This window comes from Megalobrama amblycephala, linkage group LG6 (assembly GCF_018812025.1).
Source record: "Megalobrama amblycephala isolate DHTTF-2021 linkage group LG6, ASM1881202v1, whole genome shotgun sequence".
Lineage (NCBI taxonomy): Eukaryota > Metazoa > Chordata > Actinopteri > Cypriniformes > Xenocyprididae > Megalobrama > Megalobrama amblycephala.
In genome coordinates, this window is record NC_063049.1 from 10,303,744 (window position 1) to 10,321,907 (window position 18,164).

The 18,164-nt window shown below is 38.3% G+C and overlaps 1 protein-coding gene across 2 annotated transcripts; it reads left to right on the forward strand.

Annotated features, from left to right (window-relative positions):
• Nucleotides 1-4,369: 4,369 nt before the first annotated feature.
• LOC125269870 (L-rhamnose-binding lectin CSL3-like) lies at nucleotides 4,370-10,332 on the forward strand. Of its 2 annotated transcripts, XM_048192905.1 has the most exons (14): nucleotides 4,370-4,407; nucleotides 4,503-4,568; nucleotides 4,641-4,664; nucleotides 4,764-4,847; nucleotides 4,993-5,128; nucleotides 5,249-5,358; nucleotides 5,639-5,725; nucleotides 5,879-6,014; nucleotides 6,135-6,244; nucleotides 6,915-7,004; nucleotides 7,156-7,291; nucleotides 7,407-7,516; nucleotides 9,760-9,787; nucleotides 10,212-10,332. In XM_048192905.1, exons 2-14 carry the CDS (start codon nucleotides 4,538-4,540, stop codon nucleotides 10,213-10,215), a joined length of 1,086 nt encoding a protein of 361 aa, XP_048048862.1. In that variant the 5' UTR covers nucleotides 4,370-4,407; nucleotides 4,503-4,537; the 3' UTR covers nucleotides 10,216-10,332. The 2 variants fall into 2 exon arrangements, with proteins under 2 accessions (XP_048048862.1, XP_048048861.1); XM_048192904.1 differs by lacking the exon at nucleotides 4,370-4,407 and having other exon boundaries at nucleotides 4,410-4,568.
• Nucleotides 10,333-18,164: the final 7,832 nt, after the last annotated feature.

Consider the following 18,164-nt stretch of genomic DNA (forward strand, 5'->3'; position numbering starts at 1 on the left):
TGGAACTGATGGAAGCGGGAAGGCCTTCATCTTGCATTATCCAGCAGATGCATCAAGGTATTATGTTATGTCTGAGTTATGTATACAAAGCTTTTCATGATTTTTTCTCACTTTTTAAGATTGCAAAGGCAAACATTTTTATTATTATTTTTTTTTTTTTTTCATCAGACTTTCAAAAAGGCTAAGGCTGAGGATTTGAGCAGTGAACGGGGGTGTCCTGAGAACATTGTGCATCAGTGGGTAGTACATGATGTCAGACAATGGGCTACTGATGCTACAGTATTTTATGGACATTCTTCTAAGTAGTTTACTAATATTGCAGTGTGATAATCAATTGTATAACTGAGAATCTTTGCCATGCATAAGGATTAAGGACGTGTCGTCCTGCTTTTTTGCTATAAATGTGTGGGCTTGTAAACTCCTTTGAGACTGTAAACAGTAATTTGTGGCCCTAAATTAAACTTGAAACTCTTTAAATGTAAAGCCTAAAATACATCAGAATCATTTACTTGTAATATTGTTGCTGCTTTAAGATTTTGTAGGTACCAGATGTGATGACCAACATAACCTTCAGAATCAGAAATCAACGAAACAAATGTTTCTTGATGTTCATAAAAAAATGCCAACATTTATAATCAGACTTGCAGATGTCTTATCTGAATTGTTTTGGTATTAACGTGTTCCCAGGTCCTTAATTTTAAAATGTCTTCCTTTTAATTTTAACATTTTGATTTATTAATTTCTTAACTCAAGTTATAAGTATTAGTATTTCATTTAACTTTCTGATATCTGCATACACATGCTTGTGCATCATGTTTTGTCATTTTTAGACAATTTTAGTTCTAGGAATTCCTTTTGGAATACTATTATTTGCCTACTCCACTAGGTCTAATCTTTGTTCGCCGCAAACATGATGATCTTAAATGTATTAATTATTAATTTACTATTAATAAATGTGTAAAGTGTAAAGTTGCATAAAATGGAAATACTCAATAAAGTAGGCTTAACTACGTTACCTCAGATGGATGAATGGCTGGATTCCATAACTGGTAAAATAAAACATGTATAAGACAATACAACATTTACTGTAGGAGCAGTGGCGATTTCTTTAAGACTGCAAGGGAAGCTCGGCTTCCCTTATAATGTCACAAAATTAATGGTCAAATATGTACTGTTGTATTAACATTTTATTGACTAAAAATGCGTTAGAAAACGTTCATCTCAAAGACGAGTTCGTTCAGAATCAGTTACATATAGCAGGTCGGCTGACTCGATTTCCTTCTCATACATTCCCGCAGCGTCACAGTGCATTTCCCTATTGAAGCCCAGCGTCCATTGATTTCAATGGGGCTGCTTTGAACGGTTTTTTTCAGCGCTTCGAAACTAGACGGTCATTGGATAAACGCTGCGATTATGTCCCGCCCACGGACGCTCAGCGTCTCTGGGGGTGAATGGGGAGTGGGCTGGCCCGGACTCCGAGCTTCTGCGTGATGATTGGAGGGTCTGTCGAAAGACTGCATCTCCTTTTGACTGACAGCGATTCTGTACTATAAGGAATCACTGAAGCTATTCGCGCTCAGTCCCATCGCGGATTTCTCAAGTTCAGTCGAAATAAAAACTGCTGCAACCTATTTCTTTGATATTTGCTTGGCGAAATTGCTTGATTTTCATCATACATTTCACACAATTATACACCACATTCCTTGTTTCAGTTTTACAGAGTTTAATATTTTTTTTTTTAGATCGTTCATTCATTCATTCCTTCATTCATTCATTCATTCATTCATTCATATAACGTTAGTAGGCTAGGCTAGCGTCGTGGGTGAAACTGCGCACGATGGCAGACGGTGCTAATATTTGGCGAAGCCATTTGAAAGTGTTCCTTACGAGGAAAAACTTAGAATTAAACAGCAGGGCAGATCAACACCTAAGATTGATTTAGTGCAAAAGATAGGGAAAAATAACAGGTCTTTTCAGCTCTCCTGGTATGACAAAGTTAGCTGGCTGACTGGAAGTGCTGTGACAAATAAAATGTACTGCTGGCCATGCCTCTTGATGAAACCATCTCACGGATGTGTTGTTTGGTCAAAGGTGGGGTTTGGAGATCTGTCTAACTTTGACAGGGCATATAAAAGACATGAAAAGAGCAATGAACATGTGAGTGCATGTGCAAGATTAAGTTGCATGGGCAGGATCAGGGTTGAGCATGCAATAAATGAAGGTGCTCGCATTCAAGTGGCTAAACATAATGAAATAGTCAAACAAAACAGGGCCTTCCTAAACCGCCTTATTGATGTGACATCCTTGCTTGGCCGGCAGGAGCTGTCATTTAGGGGACATGATGAGAGTAGTGAATCATCCAACAAGGGGAATTACAGGGAGTTCACAGAAACATTAGCTAAATATGACTCTGTCCTGTCCACACAATTCGAGTCCTCAACTGTGTTTTCTGGTATGTCCCATACTATTCAAAATGATTTGATCTCTGCTCTTGCAGCCACCGTTTCTGATCAGATCAGAGATGAAATTCAGGATGCTCCCTTTTTTGGATGGCAGGTGGATGAAACAACTGATATATCCTGCTGTGCCCAACTCTCTGTCATTGTTCGCTATGTGGATAGTGCAGGTAAAATTCAGGAGCGCTTTATTGGATTTTTTGATGTTTCGGGGGGGCGAGATGCCCAGTCCGTTTTTGAAATATTAAATGAGAACATGCAGGGCTACAATTTTAAGGACAAGCTTGTGGCACAGACCTATGATGGGGCTGCTGTCATGGCTTCAGATCTCAATGGTCTGCAGGCCAAAGTGAAAGCAATAGCCCCCAGTGCAATGTTTGTGCATTGCTATGCACACCGACTGAATCTGGTGCTGTCACAGGGGGCTAAATGCTTGCCTGAGTGCAGAATTTTTTTTGCATCACTCTCTGGATTTGCCACATTTTTTTCAAAATCCACAAAGAGGACATCTTTTCTGGAGTCTGCAGGCTGTTCAAGGTTGCCCAGAAACGCTCCTACTCGATGGAATTTCACATCACGGATAGTGAGCACTGTGGCAAACAATTATGATGGCCTCCTGCAGACATTTGAGAACATCATTGCAGATACAACAATGGATGATGATACACTGGATTGTGCCAAAGGCTTTGTGAGGAAACTGGAGGATTTTGAGTTTGTGTTCATGTTGTACACATATGAACAAATCTTCTCTGAGACTGATGTGGTCTTTGATATTGTCCAGCAGAGGGCGATAGATGTTCTTTACTGCAAGAACAGAATTGAATCTCTTCTTGCATTTGTCAAAGAGAAGAGGTCAGAGGGGGCTTTCCAAGCCATTTATGCCAAAACAGCAGATCTCACATCAGACCCACGAGATGAGCCCATGAGAAAGCGCCGTCTGACACAATTGCAGGATCCCCAAGTGCGATACAGAAATCTGTACATGGCCATCCTTGATAACATCTTGGAGCAGATTCCTCGACGTTTTTCAAATTTGGAAAGCATGCTCTTCTTAGAATTAGTCAATCCAGGGAAATTTGATGACATGAGACAGGTATTTCCAGAGGAGGCCTTCCAAAGTGTCCTGAAAAGTTATGGCCATCACTTTGATTCAGGAAGACTGAGGTCAGAACTTCAAGTCCTGTATTCAGATCAGGACTTGCAGGGTAACAGGGGAAAGCTGTGTGATTACTTGGTGTTCCTTAAAGACATGGAGTTGGACAGTGCAGTGCCTCAGCTTTACAAACTGTTCTCATTAGTGGCAACAATTGGAGCTACATCTGCAGGTGTAGAAAGGAGCTTCTCCTGTTTAAAGCGACTCAAGTCCTACACCCGAAACACAATGGGCCAAGGCCGTTTAAGCAGCCTAGCTCTGCTGGCCATTGAGAGGACACTGGTCAAGTCACTTGAAAAGACTCCTAGTTGGTACGACAGGGTCACAGACCATTTTCTTGAAAAGGAACGTAGGGCAGAATTTACTTTTAAATAAATAGACAATTTTATGATGTAGGCCGAAAATGAGCTTCCCCTCTCTGACAGACCAGTAGCCGCCACTGTGTAGGAGCCATAAAATTTACTGTTCTATTGCGCTTCTGATTTGGCAGTGAAATTCACTGATTTTGGGTGTGTAAGATTAAGAAGGATTCTATGGGCTAGTTAGTATTTTCAGCCCATAATGGTGGCCAGAGCGCCATCTAGTGGCTGTTACCCAAAAAGTATCAGAGTGTCGCCTCTTGGGTTCTATACTCTATGGTATGGTCTAACCCAGCACAAAAAGAAGTTTAGTTGTGTCTTCCCATTGGTTCATTGTGTTGATTGCTTCCAGGTGTTTCTTGTTTTGACATTAGTACTTATAGCCCTCATGTTTCCATATAGTCTCTTGTCAAGCTTTGTTCTCTGTATCTGCTGTTTGGTGAGTCTTATGTTCAAGTTTAGTCAATGGCTTGTCCCCCCCCCAGCATTTGTGATTCTTTTTGTAAATGCCATGTGTTCACGTTTCCTTAAAAGACTTCCAGGGTTTTCCTTCTGTTCACACATTCAACATGTTGGTGCAAAAGCTAATCTGGATCACATGTAAGTACTGCTTTAGAACCAATTCGACTCATGATTTTAGTTGTTTCAACTCGTTTCTCTTTTTATTTTCAGTGTTGCGGTTTCTGTGTCAACATGGTAAGGCAACTGACATGTATAATGTGCACTAAATATGGACTTTCAAGTGTAGAACAACTTTATTTCAAGTAGCTAATTGTACTGTCTTCTCATGTTTAGTCTCTGCAGGTGCTTCAAAAGCAAAAATGACAACTACAAAAACAATGGTGACCTGTGAAGGAGAATCTGTGGTTCTCAAATGTGGTGAGCAATTCAGTCACTTTAACTTGTTTTTGGCCTTCTGTTCCTAAATGGGTCAGTATGAAAAAGGAGAATGGGATTATGATGGCGACTTGACATTTGTGTCTCCAACCTCATGGAATGTGCTTTTTTTTTCTTTTGACGTCAGATGTGGGGCTCATAAAGGTTCTTAAAGCCAGTTATGGGCGGACTGATTGCAAAACGTGTGCTAGTGGGAAACCAGCTGATCAGCTCTCAAATACACGCTGCCTTGCACAGTCCTCTCTGTCCACAATGTCCACTAGGTAAGATTAACCGATAGCGTAGGGAAATGGTTTCACTTTCAGTTCATGCATTATTTGACACGAGCAAGATGCATACTGTCTATATTAAAGCTACTTGTTGTTGTCTGTCCCATGAATCAGGTGTGATGGAACAAAGAGCTGTACTGTTCCTGCAGTGAACTCCGTTTTCTCTGATCCTTGTGTTGGGACTTATAAATACCTGAATGTGACTTATGACTGTGTCCAACCAAGTAAGTAACTTCATCAAATGTTGGAGTTAAATATAACTTTATAATAAAGGCATGGCAAATAATTAAAATACATGAACACTTTAAGGTGAGATTACTAGATGTGTTTAATAGGGCTGTGCAAAAATCTTTTTTTTAATTAAATTTGGTCAATTTGATATGGCCTCTCAAAAGCCACAATTTTTTTTTTTTTTTTTTTTTTTGTATTTCCACAAACATTGAACGCATCTCTATGATGTCATTCTCTCTACCTTGCATGTCTTCTCACAATTTGTCTCTGCAGGTGCAGAAGCAAAAACGAATACGAATACGAAAACAAACACAAAAACAACGGTGACCTGTGAAGGAGAATCTGCGGGTCTCACATGTGGTGAGTAACTTGGTAATTTTAAGTTTACGTTTTTGTCCTCCGTTCCCAAATAGGTCCATATAAAAAAGGGGAACTGGATCATGACAGTGACTTGAACTTTGTCTCCAACCACATGGAATGTGCTTAAACTACCATAATTCTCTTTAATGTCAGATGTGGGACTCATAAAGGTTCTTAAAGCCAATTATGGGCGGACTGATTGCAAAACGTGCGCTAGTGGGAAACCAGCTGATCAGCTCTCAAATACACGCTGTCTCGCACAGTCATCTCTCTCCACAATGTCCGCTCGGTAAGATTAACAGAGCGTAAGAAAATGGTTTCAGTTCATGCATTATTTGACGAGCAAGATGCATAATCTATATTAAAGCTATTAAGCAGGCTACTTTGTTGTTGTCTGTTCATGAATCAGGTGTGATGGAACACAGAGCTGTACTGTTCCTGCAGTGAACTCCGTTTTCTCTGATCCTTGTTATGGTACTTATAAATACCTGGATGTGACTTATGACTGTGTCAAATCAAGTAAGTAACTTCTTCAAATGTTGGAGTTTAACCTTTTGTGTGGTCTTTGTTTGGGGGGGCTACACTCATGGTCTTCAGGGTCAACAGACCCCAGGCAACAAAATGTAGTTTTGTAACAATGTTTTTACTCAACATTTGTGCAGTTTTTGGAGGTTTTTTTTTTTTTTTTTTTTATATATGTAAATTGTTTTTTATGCAAAAACACCTTTTGTAAATTCCCTTCATAAAAGGCACACATTTCTAACTTTCTTTCATGGGCATAACATGGATAACTTGACATTTGTTTAGTGTAAGCTTTCTGCCCATCTTTTGGAAAATGCTGTTTTAAAAGTAACATTTTGCTATGTTGTATTTGATATATAATATATATAATAATAATAATAATATATATATAAAAATAATATAAAAATAAAAATAAAAATAAAAATATATATATATATATATATATATATATATATATATTTTATTAAATCAGTTTTTCAATGTTGTCAATGAATCTCCAGAGACCCCGCTTAGAAACTGGACAAAATCCATTCTCAAAATCAGAAATGATGCACAACACGGACAAAAATGCCCATAAAGGCATAGCAAATAATTAAAATACATGAACCCTTTATTTTTAGGTGACGTTACATGTACTATGAGTACTATTCTCACAATTTCTCTGCAGGTGCAGACACAAAAACGAATACGAAAACGACAAACACAAAAACGAAAACAACAGTGACCTGTGAAGGAGAATCTGCGAGCCTCAAATGTGGTGAGTCATTTTAGTTTGAAGTTTACATTTTTGTCCTTTGTTCCCGAATGGGTCCATTATAAAGGAACAGGATCATGACTGTGACTTGAACTTTGTCTCCAACCATGTGGAATGTGCTCAAACTACCATAATTCTCTTATTTTAACGTCAGATGTGGGATTCATAAAGGTTCTTAAAGCCAATTATGGGCGGACTGATTGCAAAACGTGTGCAAGTGGGAAACCAGCTGATCAGCTCTCAAATACACGCTGCCTCGCACAGTCTTCTCTCTGCACAATGTCCGCTCGGTAAGATTAACCGATGGTAGGAAAATGATAAAATGGTTTCAGTTCATGCATTATTTGACATGCGTAAGATGCATCTAATTGTCTATATTAAAGCTACTTTTTGTTCATGAATCAGGTGTGATGGAACACAGAGCTGTACTGTTCCTGCAGTGAACTCCGTTTTCTCTGATCCTTGCGTTGGGACTTATAAATACCTGGATGTGACTTATGACTGTGTCCAATCAAGTAAGTTTCATCAAATGTTTGAGTTTAATGTATTTTATTGGCCATGCCTTCATTATAAGATTACAAGAACACAAGAACACATTTCAAGGTGACGTTGGGCTACTACATGTATTCACTAAGGGCTAGGCCAAGGCTTTTTTTTTTTTTTTTTTTTTTTTTTTTTTCCTTTTGTATTTCAGCAAACGCAACACAATGTCTGTTTGACGTTAATCTTATTAGTCTTCTCCACTAGAGGTGGATCAGCTTGCAAATGAGTTCATGTCTCATTGAGCCTAAATGGACGAATTGGCCTAAATGGACGAATTATCACATTTAAGATGACCACCATTAATTGCGAGTATCCAAGTAAACAGTTGGTTATGGCTTGAGCAGTAGAGAAGGAACACGTGTATCATTATTTGATCCGTGCATCCATTTGAATCGGGACATCGGAATCGATCCCCATAGTACTTATAGCAATAACAGTAAATTATGCTTAATTGCATAACTAACCCTAAACTAACTGTAACCTAGTAAGTACATGTTAATACTTGGTACTTAAAGCTGCAGTCTACCATCTTTCCCCTCTCTGTCACCATCTCTGTTTGAAACCCGTGTTTGCAGTCATATGCGGAATTGTTATCGTTACAAGCGTTGCATTAGGCCTACAAATTGTGCTGCCAATGATTAAATCTAACGCTCGCTTAGCTTGGATCACGCCAAACCGTGCAAATTATTACTGTTATACTTTGTTCTCAAATTGTTAGAGGTTCCCTAGAACCCTTTTTCACAAGATTTAATTGAAGTCTCTAAGGTGTCCCCTGAATGTGTCTGAAGTTTTCAGCTCAAAATACCCCATAGATTTATATTAAATTTTTAACTGCCTATTTTGGGGCATAATTAGAGATGCGCTGAATCTGTGTGTCCCCTTTAAATGCTTGCGCTCCCTGCCCCCAAGCTCGCAACTCTATAATGCATTGCATAAAATTCATACAGCTAATATATAACCCTCAAAATTGATCTTTACAAAGTGTTCGTCATGCAGCATAACAGATCATGTAAGTATGGTATTTGGATGTTTACACTTGATTCTGAATGAATTTGATAGTAGCCTATGTTGTGGCTAACAGGGCTAAAGCTAACACTACACACTGTTGGAGAGATTAAGATATATATATATATATTTTTTTTTTTTTTTAAATGAATTGTACAGACTGCAAGTATTTAAAAATGAAAACTCTTGTCTCCGTGAATACAGTAAGAAACGATGGTAACTTTAACCACATTTAACAGTACATTAGCAACATGCTAAAGAAGCATTTAGAAAGACAATTTACAAATATCACTAAAAATATCATGTTATCATGGATCATGTCAGTTATTATTGCTCCATCTGCCATTTTTCGCTATTGTCCTTGCTTGCTTACCTGCATAAAGTCTGTTTCAGCTGAGCACAGCTCTAGACGTTAATACTTGCTTGTCTAATGCCTTGAACATGAGCTGGCATATGCAAAAGTTGGGGGCGTACATTAATGATCCCGACTGTTGCATCACAGGTCTTTTGCAAAAATCAAATTTTACATAAGGAGGAAACCATGGTGTTTGAGACTCGCTGTATATCATTTCCATGTACAGAACTCTAACTATGCCGAGGTAAATTCAACTTTCAATTCTAGGGCACCTTTAATGATAACACAAGCATTGTGTGACCTGTATTTGGTGTGCAGAAGAGTTACCTGTAGACTTCAATTTCTGTAGCCACGCCGCAGTCCAAAGTCTTTGCTTTTTGACTACGGGTGAATCTCCAGTTGTCACTGTCATTTGGAGCTTTCTGGATTACAATCCACCATCAAAATGATAAATTTATTTCAGTTGCTGTGAGAACGGGCTATAAATGATTCGCTACAAGCAGCATCCTCATAAAGCAGACTAGCCTGGACTCCTTTCTGTTTACAGGCGTGACGTAATGACGCAAAGACTAACTGCTGCATGCTTGAATTTCCTGCGGAAATCCACAGGTCGCTCATAAAACATTACAGGCTTACCGTTGTGAATCAAGCTAAGATAAGGAGATGGTTTTGAATGCTTGGTATGTACTTGTTCAAATGATTTTTAAACCAATACAAGTTATGGACTGCAGCTTTAAGTACAATGTAACAACGTCACCTTAAAGTGTAACCAAATATATTTTATTAACCTAGTTAGTATGGGTAGTTAACATTTTTCTGACCTTCGTTCTCATTCTCTTCACCCCCTCAAAAAAGAGGAACAATGTAACCGGTGTCAGATGGGGTAAGTTTTATTTTATTTATTTTTTTCCTTCTATTTGCTATGCTGAGATCGGAGTACAACATTGTTTAATCCTTAAGAGCCTCATGTCTACAATTTTCAAGTCAGTCCAGCTACAGTACATGATGGCACGTTTGTTTTTAAAGTGACTATTGTGACCTGTTTTACATGTTTGCTAACCATCACTCTTGACGTTATCAGTCTGGATATTTTAAATCAAAGTACTGGCATTAACTTCACCTAGAGTCAGTTCAGACATTAGCACGCGCACACACTTCAGGTATTTTTGAAACCATATACAAAATGTATCAAATGGACAATGTACTTTAAGTAATGCACAGTATAATGACAGTCTCAGACCTGAAATAATTGGCTTTGTTTGAGCTCTGTAGACAATTTAAACTGATCTCTTTTCTAATTCTTTCAGGTGAAATGGTTCAAGACTTCTTCCTAAGTGCTTCAAATTGTTTTCTCTGATCCATGTGTGGGTGTCCATAAATCTGGACGTGACATACAGCTGTAAATAAAAGTTACTGTCCTGCCACAAATGTATCTTGTGTCCTTGTGTCACTTGTTCACAAATGGCAATGGGAAGCAAAATAAAGTAAATTTAAAAAACGAAACAACTGGAGTCCAGATCCATTTTATTTTCCCTCTTTTGATATTCTTGTGGGCTTTATTCTATACTCCTACACAATTGCCATGAATTGTCAAAATTGTAATTTTCATGACAAGTGATGTACATGAGAGAATAAGTGAAATGAGACTCAAGAAATCCTATTTGATCTGCAATTTCTCTCCCTAACAACTCCCTCTTTTTGTATTTGCTGTGGCATTTGTCAAAGTTGTGTTCAGACACCAATGAGACCAGCAGCTCTACAGTACATTTACCATGCATCTCAATCGGCTCCTAGTTAAGTAGTCAGGGCATTGATCAGGCCACATTCATTTACACAGTATACTGATTCACGACCGAGGGAGCTGATTGAGATGCAGGGCTTGCTTCATTGTTCCCTTTTTTTTTTTTTTTTTTTTTTTTGGTCATCTTGGGTACCAATGTGTGCTTGACAAGACTGGTTTGAGCTTGAGTACCACCAAGTTGTGTTTTACTGTAACCTCAGCATCTCCAGGCACGTGAACAAAAGCGGCAGTCTCATTGGTGCATGAGGCATTAAATGTCGGTGATAAGCATGTGCAATCATCCAGGTGTGCACAAGCCTTGAGGATTTTCAATTTTGGTGTGAAAGGGTCTTTACATTTACCCCCAAATTTTTACTCTTTTTGTTATAAACAAAAAACCAAGCCCAGCCCATGTGAGGGGGAAAAGTAATGTAACGCATTTAGTTACTTTTTAAGGGAGTGATGCAATATTGTAATGCATTACTTTTAAAGGTAACTTTCCCCAACTCTAGTGCCAAGACATTTTAGAAATCCAGACCAGGTGTTGTTTTTCAGCCATGTCTGGAATAAAGATGGCTGTTGGGGTGATATTAAATGACTTGAACAGTGATTAGAGATGGGGAATATTTCTAAAATCTAAGTCATTCTTTCCCCATATGCGACTTATATGGAGTTAATATTGTGCCATAATTAAATGAACAAATCCAGCAACGCAGAAGAGTAACAAATATATGTATTGTTTTGCAAATATAAATGAGCCTACATATTTCACAAATACGAACCATCCTACAAATGACATGTAATCTTTGAACAAATGCCAAATCTAGTGCATACACGCACACCTGTCTGTTACGATTGTAAGACACTTGCCTTTTTATGAGATCTCCCGACTTGATTTTCTCACAAATGTGTGCACTATGGAATTACCTTTGTTCCAATAAAAATGAATGTAACTTTTCAAAAAAAAAAAAACGAATAAAATATAAATTGAAACTGAATGAAATGTCTTTGAAACTTAAATAAATCGTAGACAAAATGTTCAACTTTGTTTTTAATACACTGCATGTTTTGCTGACTGTTTCTCCTCTTTCTTTCACTGATATGTACTTAATGTGCTTCTAGAGTTTTCTTTTATGCTTCTGAAGTTTTTGTTTACAATCCCAGAGGTTTCGTTCTTTCTGGCACAAATCTCTTGCAGGGGCGGGGCCAACAGTGGTGTGATCTCATTGGCTACTTTTGAGTTTTTGAATGACAAAAGTGTCGTTAAACTGTATTCAGCACAAACTAGGCTACCACAATATGTGAGGAACATGTATGTACGTTTGTTTTTTTGAAGGAATGTTTATGTGTGGTTATTGAAAAAACAAAAAACTTAAGTCACTGAAATAAGACCAAAAAATATTAAATCTGTGTTCACAAGACTTCTGGGTATTGGAGGTTGCAGACTAGAGTTTTTGCTTCAAAATGATGTAAAAATTATCCTGCCTACTCGTTCATATAAAATAGAGAGATTTACATTTTCTAAGACACTTTTTGTCAAGAAACACAGGAGGCGTGAATCTTCATGAATAATGCTGTGATTCACACCTGAGAAGACAAAAGATTCGCAAAATGAGCTGTAATGACCTGCATAATGAGCTCTTTCAGTCAGGTAGGCTATGTGAAAAAAACCCTCTGTGATCATGTCTCAAGGTCATCATGGTGTATATCAAACATACAGAAAAAACAGCAATACTGTGAAATATTATTACAATTTAAAATAATGGTTTTCTATTATATACTTTAAAATAAAATGTATTTCTGTGATGCAAAGCGTCTGAGTATTCATGTTACCTCTATGGCATTTCATATAGCCTTTTAGCTTAAAAGTTGCATCTCAACGCGCTTTACAAGAACATACAAATAAAATACAATGGAATAGGGGAAATATAAGATAGAAACATACATCAAAACAAGACATATATAGATAAAATAATCACGTATAGAAAATAACTAGGAGACAAGGATAAACAAGGAGTTTGTAGCTTATGAAAAACTGCAACAGCAGCAATCTTGATAACATCACTAGGCTTGCTTTGGCTAGGCTACTCCGGTTATCTCTGTTATAGGCTACAAAACATGTTATAGAACACCAATCTGCCTCTTTTCATTTTCATTTAAACATATTAATAATAGCCACACAAATTGAAAGTAGTCTCTTAATTTCACCAAGGCTGTATTTATTTGATCAAAAATAAAGTAAAAATAGTAATACTGTGAAATTGCAATTTAAAATAACTGGTTTCTGTTGTATTTCAAAATGTAATTTATTCCTGTGATCAAAGCTGAATTTTCAGCATCATTAGTCCAGGCTTCAATGTCACATGATCCTTCAGAAATCATCATACTCACCTGTTCACCACTCATTTTCATCAGATGAAAACTTCTTGTAATCTTTTTTTTTTTTCTCCAGGATGATAGTTTTCCTTTGCAAAGCAGATTGTTTGTCTTTGCAAAATGCTGGATTTGTTAGTTTAATTACAATGTTAACTCCATATAAGTCACATGGGGAATGAATGACTTAGAGATGGGGAATATTTCCAAAATCTTCTATCACCGTTTAAGTCATTTAATATCACCCTAACAGCCATCTTTATTCCAGACATGGCTGAAAAACAACACCTGGTCTGGATTTCTAAAATGTCTTTGTTAAATAATTTCTTATTTCTTGGGCTTCACTTTTTGACATTCTCTTGGAACTAGTGTTGGGGAAAGTTACCTTTAAAAGTAATGCATTACAATATTGCATTACTCCCTTAAAAAGTAACTAATTGCATTACTTAGTAACTTTTTCTTTTTTTTTTTTACTTAGTAACTTTTTTTAATTCATTACATTACTTTTGCATTACTTTTCCTCACATGGGCTGGGCTTGTTTGTTTTTGTTTTGTTTTTTATAACAAAAAAGTAAATTGTTTTTGTAAATATAAAGACCCTTTCACATCAAAATTTAAATAATAAGCCTCAAGGCTTGTGCACACCTGGACGATTATTGCGTGCACTTATCACCAAGGTTTAATGTGAGTGTGCACCGATGCAGAAAGTGCCCGATATATATATATATATATATATATATATATATATATATATATATATATATATATATATATATATATATAGTGTAATTTTTTAAAAAACGCCTCAAATTTGTTTTTTGGTTTGACGCACTGCGTAAAAAGCTGGCCGAACAATAAGATTGGCGCTTTTGTTCATGTGCCTGGGCTGCTGAAGTTACAGTAAAACATGAGTTGGTGGGGCTCAAGCCTAAAACGGTCTTGCTGAGCACACATTATCTAGTCTAGCTCAACCTGAGCAAATTTTATCCACACATTCCAAAAAGCAGTGTACTCAGTAAAAACACTTTTTACTCTTTAATCAAGAGGAGTACAAAATCATGCCATCATGCTCTGAGGGAGGTCCAAATAGGCCCTGCGACTTCAGAAAGACACGAGCGTCAACCTGTGGCAGTGCTAGTTTTCACGTGAGCAAACTCTAACTGAAACATCTACCAACAAACCTTGTAATACAACAAGCTATTGTGCTCTGAAGGAGGCCCAAACAGAGCCTTCTACTTCAAACAACACGAGTGTCAGCATGTGGCAGTGTTCAAGCTCTAAGGGAGCCATATATGAAAACCAAACTATGTAGTGAGGTTAGCTTTATTAAACTCAACCTGAGCTTATACATTCCAACAGGCAATATACTCAGTAAAAACACTTTTAACCTTACACCAAGGGGAGTACAAACTACGTCACCATTCTCTAAAGGAGGCCAAAGTCAGGCCTGCTACTCCAGAAAACAAGGGTGTTAGCCTGTGGCAGTATTAGAGTTACTGAGCTCACACAGTGTATGGCAGGAATCAGAACTAACATATTAAAGTACAATAACCTTGAACAACAAGGGAGTACTATTAATCCAACCCTGAAAAATACAGGGTAGGTACTTCACATCAGAAATTCTCACCAAAAACAGTTACAATCTGTACTGAACCCTAGGGAACAGGAGCTTCCATAAAAAGCTACAACCATATCACTCAAGCTTAAACATAGTTTAAGGGGTTCAGGGGAAAAACTGAAGTCAAAGTACCACTAGATAGTTCAGGGGAGCAGGGCTACAGCAACAAAGTTTCTATTCACATAGTGAAAAGGGGCCTAAACCGCCGCAACGGCAGACAACAGCACCAGGGAGACTTAGAAATGGTCTGCTACCTTAGCTGCTATCCATTTTGCACCTACACCAAAGGGACAATGGGCCTTGGCCTGACAACTCTGATAAGAGGAGGCCAGAACTAGGAAAAACTACACTCACATAACAGGGGAAGTATAAAAAGGGTGTAAATGCTACTAGCAGACCACCTAAACACTAGGGCTGCGTCCGAAACCGCATACTCTCTTGAGTAGGTACTTATTTTGAATAAGTACTTACTTTGTAAGGGTAAAAAAGTACGTTCTTTTCCTGAATCCGCCTTGTTAGCTTTGTCACGTGACGTCATCACTAGCGGCAAGATTTAAAGAGCCCAAGCAAGATTCGCGCAATTACCTTCATCAATTACATGATTTACGTTGCTGATTTGATCGCCGCGTTTACATTTATTATGCCGCTCCATATCACATCACAAAGGAGGCGTCGGGCTGTTGCTCGAAAAGCACGCCTTTGGAGACGTTTGGTGATTTTATATTCAGAAAATGTAAGTAAAAAGTAGCTATACATTGCATTCCTGCACCCCTTTACACACAATAATATACTGCCCAATAATATACTTAATTGTAAAATCTTATAATTACACAGACAGATATGTCACATCATGGCAATTTATTGAATTCACAATATTCAACCATAATAATGAAATATTTAATATTCAACCATAAGTAAACCATGTGAGTAAATAATTTTTTTAATTATTTTTTTCAAGAAAAGATGAATAAAGATGACTTTTGTTTTACTGACTAAAATAGAATATGAATAAAATGGAAAAAAAGAAGAAAAAAACATTCAAATTAATAAATATATTTATACAGAAGTATTAAATGAACATAAAATTATTTAAAACGTACACAAATGTATTGTTCTAACAAACTATGTGAACATCAACAGATGGTGAACCCCACATCATCTTACTGCCGCCTCAACAGAGCTGTGCCAATCCTGCAGCTGTATTTTGATGAGGCAGTTGACCTGCGCAATGACCTCCGTCTCTCTCGCCAGTCCATCTTGTCCCTAACTGCTGCAATTAGGCTGGATTCTGATCATGGGTGGGAAAGGGACATTGAGGTGCTGCTGTTCCTCTTCTGGCTGGGTCATGCGGCTTCTTTCAGGGTGGTGTCTCGGACCTTCGATATCCCCAAGTCCTCTGTGCATGATATTGTGCACAGAGTGAGCTCTGCAATCGTCAGGATCTTGAGGAGGGTGATTGCTTTCCCAACCGGTGATGACCTGGTGGCGGTAGGAGAAGGTTTTGCCCAGCTGGCAGGGTCACCAGCTTTCAGCTCAGCAGTTGGTGCAATTGATGGCTGTCACATCCGTATTAAACCTCCAGCAGCTACCGCCCAGTGCTATCTGAACAGGAAACTGTTTCACTCCATCCAGCTACAGGCCATCACCAACCACCGTGGGAAATTCATTGACATCTTTGTGGGATATCCTGGGTCCGTGCACGATGCCAGGGTGCTGAGGAACAGCCCGGTCTTCACTGGAAGCCTTTATCCACCTGCAGGCAAGTGTATCCTTGGGGATGGTGGATATCCTTGCCTGTGTGAACCCATCTGCCTCATCACCATATACAGGGAGCCTTTACAGAACCCTGTACAGGCTCACTATAACAGTAAGCACTCCCGTGCCCGGAACATCGTGGAGAGAGCTTTCGGGATGATGAAAACACGCTGACGCTCTGTTTTCTTTAAGGCAATGGAAGTGAGCCCTGCCTTCGTGCCTGAGGTCATTGCATGCTGCACTGTGCTCCACAATATTGCTCTACAAAATGGGGACATCGTTGAGCCAGAGGTTGGGGAGAATAATGATGATGGCCCCCCTGAAGCCCTGAACCCTGGAACAAGATCAGGAGAACATGTGCGGGACAATCTGGCTGCTGCTGTATCTGCTCCAGACGTCCCGTCTTCCTGCTCTCCATGATCATGACTACCTGTGAAACATTTAACAGGTTTATACTTTTGCACAAAGCATTGCGTTATTTTATTATAGCTTTGTTGTAGTTTTTTTTTTTCCTAAATACGATATATGTTTATCAAGTGCAGTGTCTATAAAGGCTTCCATTTTCTTCAATTGTGGGGGAGGGAGGAGGGGGGGTTGTATCATTTTTGAGTCATGGATTACATTTATGATGGATGGATGTGCTTTTATGGACTTCAAAATCAAAGGTACCATTCACTCCCACTATAAAGCTTGGGAGAGCCAGGATATTTTTTATTATTACTCTGATTGTGTTGGGCTGAAAAAGAATAGTCATATACACTTAGGATGGCTTGAGAGTGAGTAAATGATGGGATCATTTTTTGGGGGGGGCGATGAACATTTTTGGGTGGACTATCCCTTTAACATTTCAAGGATGAAAGTGGTGTGCAATCCGTTGTGAACACATGAAAGCAGGTGTCCATAACTGTTGTTTCTAGGCCATGTATCACAGTGTTAAACCGGTGGCTCTAAAACAGCAGCTGGAAAACATCAGCATTGCCTCTGAGAAAGCTGAAGGACCTAATCCGGGAGATGGAGGAGAGGGAGGCTAAGAGAGAGCAAAAAGCAACAGAGAGGGAAAGATGATGGCCTGCACCTGTCCTAATCAAACACACCTGAAACATTTAATCAAGTTATTTAGGATTACTTATAGTAGGATTACAGACAGGTGTGTTTAATTACAATTGAAACTCAGGACCTGACTTGGGTGTCCTTGAGCTGTTTACGTTCTATATACATTTAGTAGTGAGATAATACAAAAAAATAAATCTATGTTTGATTGAAGTCTTACAAAAATCACTTAAATAAACTTATATATTAAATATTTGTTTAATTATATTAAAATTATATGTTGACTATAAAAAAAAAAAAAAAAAAGTATAAATACATTATACGCAAAAAAAAAAAAAGTGGTTTGGAGTATGGATGCTTGTTTACAGAAATGTAAATGTGTGATTGATTTGAGGATGCTTTTAAAAAAAATATATAAAGAAATTTTATTTTTTTGCAATCAACTCAAGAAGGGCAAGAAATCGTTCATCCCTTTCCCTGGTCTCCCTCTCTCTCCTTTCTTCTCTCTCAACTGCTTCTCTATGCCTTCTTTCTTCAGTTTCTCGATCCCGTCTGTCCTCTCGCTCTCGTCTCTCTCTTTCTCTACGCTCCTCCTTCTCCTCTATTTCCCGCCATCGTCTCTCCTCCCTCTCTGTTGCTTCTCGCTCTCTCGCAGCCTCCCTCTCCTCCATCTCCCGGATTAGG

What these genes read in the sequence shown, in the direction of transcription:
- LOC125269870 (XM_048192904.1), top strand. Translation starts at nt 4,475, where the DNA reads ATGCCATGTGTTCACGTTTCCTTAAAAGACTTCCAGGGTTTTCCTTCT. An exon ending in CTGTCCACAATGTCCACTAG is followed by an intron (nt 5,129 to 5,248) that starts GTAAGATTAACC and finishes CCCATGAATCAG; the next exon opens with GTGTGATGGAACAAAGAGCT. An exon ending in TTATGACTGTGTCCAACCAA is followed by an intron (nt 5,359 to 5,638) that starts GTAAGTAACTTC and finishes TTGTCTCTGCAG; the next exon opens with GTGCAGAAGCAAAAACGAAT.